Here is a 5,000-nt window from a genome sequence, read left to right as displayed (position 1 = left end):
AGGAGGAGACACAGAGGTCATTTGTTCCGGGCCCAGGGACAGAGGGGACCCAGAATTGGATCCTCATTGCATTGTGGGTTTGGGGCCCTTTCAGATGTTTTTGTCCCGGGCCTAGCCAAAGCTGTCAGCGGCCCTGCAGCACATTATACGTACCACCTACAGCAGTAAATAATATATGCAGTATTGTTAAATGTTACCACTTACATTAATTAACCCCTTAATGCACGCCGTACCTCCAGTGGCACGCTGTAATTTAAGAACTTGAAAAGTTAAGTACCATAGTACTACACTACTATGACATAACACAGGGCCTTTAGTAATGCACTACGACTTGGTCATTGCCATTCTGGTAACAGCAAATGTATAACTCTGTGTCTTAAGGGCTTAATGAACTATGTATGTTATTGGATATACTGTATACAAGATATTATACTCACCACACACAACTGCAAAATTCAATAGACAAAATTGTATATAATTCACTGCCATATTTCTGTAACATAATACACTTGTGATTTACATCAAATTATTATCAAATTGCATGTAGAGCTTAGCATACCATTGTTTACTATAATACATGTGCATCGTATTATAAAAGTGCAGATTTTGGTATTGCACTGCCCTAAGTGTACATACTTGCACTGCAGTGTGCATAAATTGTGTCCGAAGTGTGCATATTAAGTGTCCATACTGTGAAGTAACAGGATACAGTCAACCCCATTTCCCTCCATTCCCTCCCTTAATATTATCTGAGGAACCTAAAAGTTCTCAAAGGGATCTATAGGTGACAAATCGGTGCTTGGAATAGCCCCAGTGACGTTCTCTTGAAAGTTTCTCAGACAACCCAAAGTTGTTTCATCAGTGCATTCAGACTTATGTTTCAACATGCATCTTCATCAGAGTGCTCCTCTCACTGAGGAAGCTTTTATTGCCACTGTGGATGAATCCCTAACGAATCCCTCCGAAAAGCCTTGGGATTCTTCCCAGAAATTTTACAAAGTAAATTCTTCAGAGGACTTTTGGGGTTCCACAGAGAGCCCCAGCCCACCCCTGTCCTTGTTTCCTCCAAACTCTCACATTATCAATCTGTTTTCTCCCAATTCTGTCCTATTCTTTCCTTTTCTGTCCTATTCTGTCCTATACTCTCTCTCTCTCTCTCTCTCTCTCTCTCTCTCTCTCTCTCTCTCTCTCTCTCTCTCTCTCTCTCTCTCTCTCTCTCTCTCTCTCTCTCTCTCTCTCTCTCTCTCTCTCCTGCAGACGGACTTTGAGAAGGATGTGGACTTGGCATGCCAAACAGGTAAGCCTCTCTTCACCCCTCCCCCTTTCCCATAGGAATTGTCTCATTGGCTTCCTCACTGCTGATGTTAATTGTGATTGGCTGTGCCTAACTGTCACTCTTCTTCTCTGTCACTCTTGTTCTTCATCCGACATGGTCAGAGAGAGGACATCCATGTAAGTGTGAACACTGAGTCAGAATGTTCTAATCTGCCGTAAAATAGAATGTTCTAATCTAAAATGTCTTTGCATCAGATTGCCATAGAAATAATACAATGTATTAGTTCTATGTCAGATTGCTGCCATCAGAATGTTCTAGAATGTTTTTCTTCTGTTTACAGTGCAGGTGATTGCATAGAGTCATAGACAAAGGGTGCATGTATACTCAGCTATTGACATGCTTTCACAGACTAGCTGCCTTTCTGGACTAAAAGCTTCAAGCCTTCCTACACACCTTCAGAAACTATGCTTTCCCAGACTACATTACATGTATACTGCTGACTACAGACCCACAGACTCAAACTAAGACACCTTCAAAGATGCATACCTGTCTTCTTAGATTTCATGACTCATCAGACTAGACATCTTCCCAGGCTGCATGCTTTGCAACAGTACATTAGACTGTCTGTGGTTGCATACGTACATGAAGAGATTGCCTCATATACACACAGCCTCCTAGATAACAATACTTTCCAGACTTTTCACACACTTTCCCTGACACTTTATCAGAACGGTCTGAGACTCATTGCCATGCATTGTGTTACTCTCTTCAGTCTTTGTTTATGATTTAGCGCTGTATGATTTTAAGTTTATCGCTTTTGAGTTTTTGCATGGCATGTGTAATCTCTTTCCTAAACGTTTTAAACGTGGCATGCAATGAATATTTCCTTCTGTAGTGGAGTGTGTGAAGTCCGTGAGAATCACAGCTTTAAAACTGGCCAGTATCATCAAATAGATGACGCAGCTTTGAAGTTCATACATCATCTAGTATACGATGCACGTGCCAACAAACATTGACAACCACGCGCATGCACACATACACACACGCACGCTCACACACACACACACACACACACACACACACACACACACACACAAACACACACACACACACACACACACACACACACACACACACACACACACACACACACACACACACACACACACACACACACACACACACACACACACACTAACAACTAATCTAACAACTAACTAACCTGCACATAAAGCGCACACAGGCTTTCAAAGCCACTTGAAATATGCTTCTGTTGTGCCGTGAGCATTTTATGTGGAATTCTAAAGAGTTTTCAAAGATCTCGCCAAGAATCAAAAGGTAATGCTTACCCAGGTAAGATGTCTGTGAAAATCCTCACTCATCCAGGTCACGTTTTCCAAAGACTTCAGTTGTGAGCAGCTGGATTTCATCTTTGAACTTCAAAGCAGTCCAGTTGCTCTCAAGTTTTGGTAAAGCTTTACTTGATGCTGGAGTCATATGTATGACATGACAGTGTCATAACAGTGTTTGTAATGCAGTCATGGATGTGTCACAAGCATTATGTCAATGTCATAAACATTATATGACTGTTGTCGTTAATTGACATTAGGTTATGGTAAAGACAGCCCAAAGAATATCAACTTGTTATCACCATAAAACGTTTATAACATTGACATAATGTTTATGACTCATCCATGATGTTATGACACTGTTTGACACCAGCGTCAAGTACCACGCAACCCAACGTTCTTTCATTACAGCCAGGAAAATCTGCTTAGTAGACACTGTACATTTCTCACACATACCTCTGCCCAATTCTCCTCATACTGAATTTAGAAATTCTGTTTGAGGAGTTCAAATGTAAAAACAAACTTCAATGGCAAGTTGTGATTGTTGTGTTGTCAACTAGTGTTCATCATGATGAACGATGGTCCAGATGGACTGAACACTTTTTTGGGGTCGAACCTTTTTGTTGATGCATCTAGTTCAGGCTAGTTTGTACCCCTGACTCTGCATTGTACTTCTCCTCCACACGCACATACGCACACACACACACACAGCCACCCACGCATTTACACACACACACACACACGCACACGCACACACACACACGCACACACACTACGGCAACCACTGTGTTCCCCCCTGTTCCCCCCTGTTCCCCCGTACAGCATGGGGTCTGCAGCATCTGTTCCACCTTTCAGCCCGAGGAACCGGCTGTTCCTTCTCCTTTTTTATTCTTATTCTTCTTCATCCTTTTGTCTTCCCCCTTCCCTCTCTCTGCCACCTACCTATCTCTTCTCTATCCCTCCATCTCTCATCCCTCTCCCACAACCTCAATGATCTCTTCTTCTACTACATCTGTCTCTCTTCACCTCTCTTCTTCTCTCTTTTCTCCTCTCTTCCTGTCTTCTTTCGTCTTCTCCCATCTGCTTCATCCTACTCTTCCTATCACTTTTTGTCCTTGTCTCTGTCCTATACACAACTCTTTATCTTCATCTTCATCCTCTCATAACCTCATCACCTCATCACCCCTACCCTTCTCCCCTTTCTTCTATGCTCCCCTCTCTCCTCCTCTCCTCACTACTCTCTCTCCCCAACTCCAGTCATCTTTAAGGAGGTGAACACGTGTAACCCGGCGACCATCACCGGGACGCTGTCGCGCATCTCCCTCGACGACGAGGACGAGCCCAAGCTGGCTCACGGAGAGGGTGGCGTGACCTTCTCCACCCTCCCCGGCAACGTTCCACCTCCCTCGCTGCTGGTGCAGGTGCCAGCACACCTTGGCACCCTTAACGAGCTAAACGAGCTCAACGAACCCCTTAACGAGGTGCCACTGAAGGACGGAGCGGACACACAGGGAGGAGGCCACAGGTATGGTCTCTGTATCTGCACTGATTGGCCACTTAATCAGAATGAGCTGCTTTTACCTGTCCAAATTGGACACAGAAACATGGTTATTTGGACATGTAAGAACGGGGTAATTTGGAATATATGGCATTGTATCCAGACTCTGAATCCAGGCTGCCCACAACTGTCTGTGTGTTATGAAATATCTGTTATATTAATTATAAGACTATTCTATTATTTATTCTCTGGGGTGCACTGTAATATGTAGGGTGTTTGTTATACATACCTTGTTACAACTACATATCCCCTTGACGCACTAATACATTTTCCTTGACTTGGATTGGCTTGACTTGACCTGACTTTGTTTTTGCTCGACAGGGGTGGTCCGGTCTACCTCTGCACGGACAGCGGACTGGGCTGGGCTCGCCCCCCCACCGTGTCGTCGGGCTCTCCCGAAGGCTCAGGAGGGGGCAGCGGTAGCGGAGGCGGGGGCAGCGGAGGGGGAGGGAGCGGCGAGGGAGACTACATGGTGCTCCCGCGCAGGACTGTGAGCCTCAAGCCCCCTCCCCCACCACCTAAAGAAGACAGCAAGCAGCCAATCAGCAGCCTGGGAGTCGACGACCCCCCCTTCCCTCCCCCGCCCTCGCCCATGACGCTGCAGCCGACGGACGGGGAGCCCTACCCTCCTCCCGAAGCCTTCACCACGGTCGCCGGGGGCGTCGCCATGGACCCGCACCATCAGCATCACCATCACCACCATCACCTGGCGACGCTCAGCCGCTCCTACAGCACCCTCAAGCAGCTGCCCGCGCACCACGCCAACGCAGCCACACACACACACCCGCACGCGCACACACACACACTCCAGATCAAG

General features: G+C 45.9%; 1 protein-coding gene across 1 annotated transcript in view; it reads left to right on the top strand.

Annotated features, from left to right (window-relative positions):
- The window catches only part of adgrb2 (adhesion G protein-coupled receptor B2), a 253,236-nt gene that overhangs the window by 220,417 nt on the left and 27,819 nt on the right, over positions 1-5,000 (top strand). Inside the window, exons 31-35 of the mRNA XM_063186118.1 lie at positions 1,258-1,297; positions 1,438-1,452; positions 3,883-4,150; positions 4,505-4,832; positions 4,869-5,000. The exon at positions 4,869-5,000 is cut by the window's right edge and continues 138 nt beyond it. Coding sequence (XP_063042188.1) covers positions 1,258-1,297; positions 1,438-1,452; positions 3,883-4,150; positions 4,505-4,832; positions 4,869-5,000 — 783 coding nt within the window. The remainder of the gene's footprint in view (positions 1-1,257; positions 1,298-1,437; positions 1,453-3,882; positions 4,151-4,504; positions 4,833-4,868) is intronic.

Source organism: Engraulis encrasicolus, chromosome 20, assembly GCF_034702125.1.
Source record: "Engraulis encrasicolus isolate BLACKSEA-1 chromosome 20, IST_EnEncr_1.0, whole genome shotgun sequence".
Taxonomy (NCBI): Eukaryota; Metazoa; Chordata; class Actinopteri; order Clupeiformes; family Engraulidae; genus Engraulis; species Engraulis encrasicolus.
Note: the sequence above shows the minus strand (reverse complement) of the source record. Positions and strands in the feature narration are given on the sequence as shown.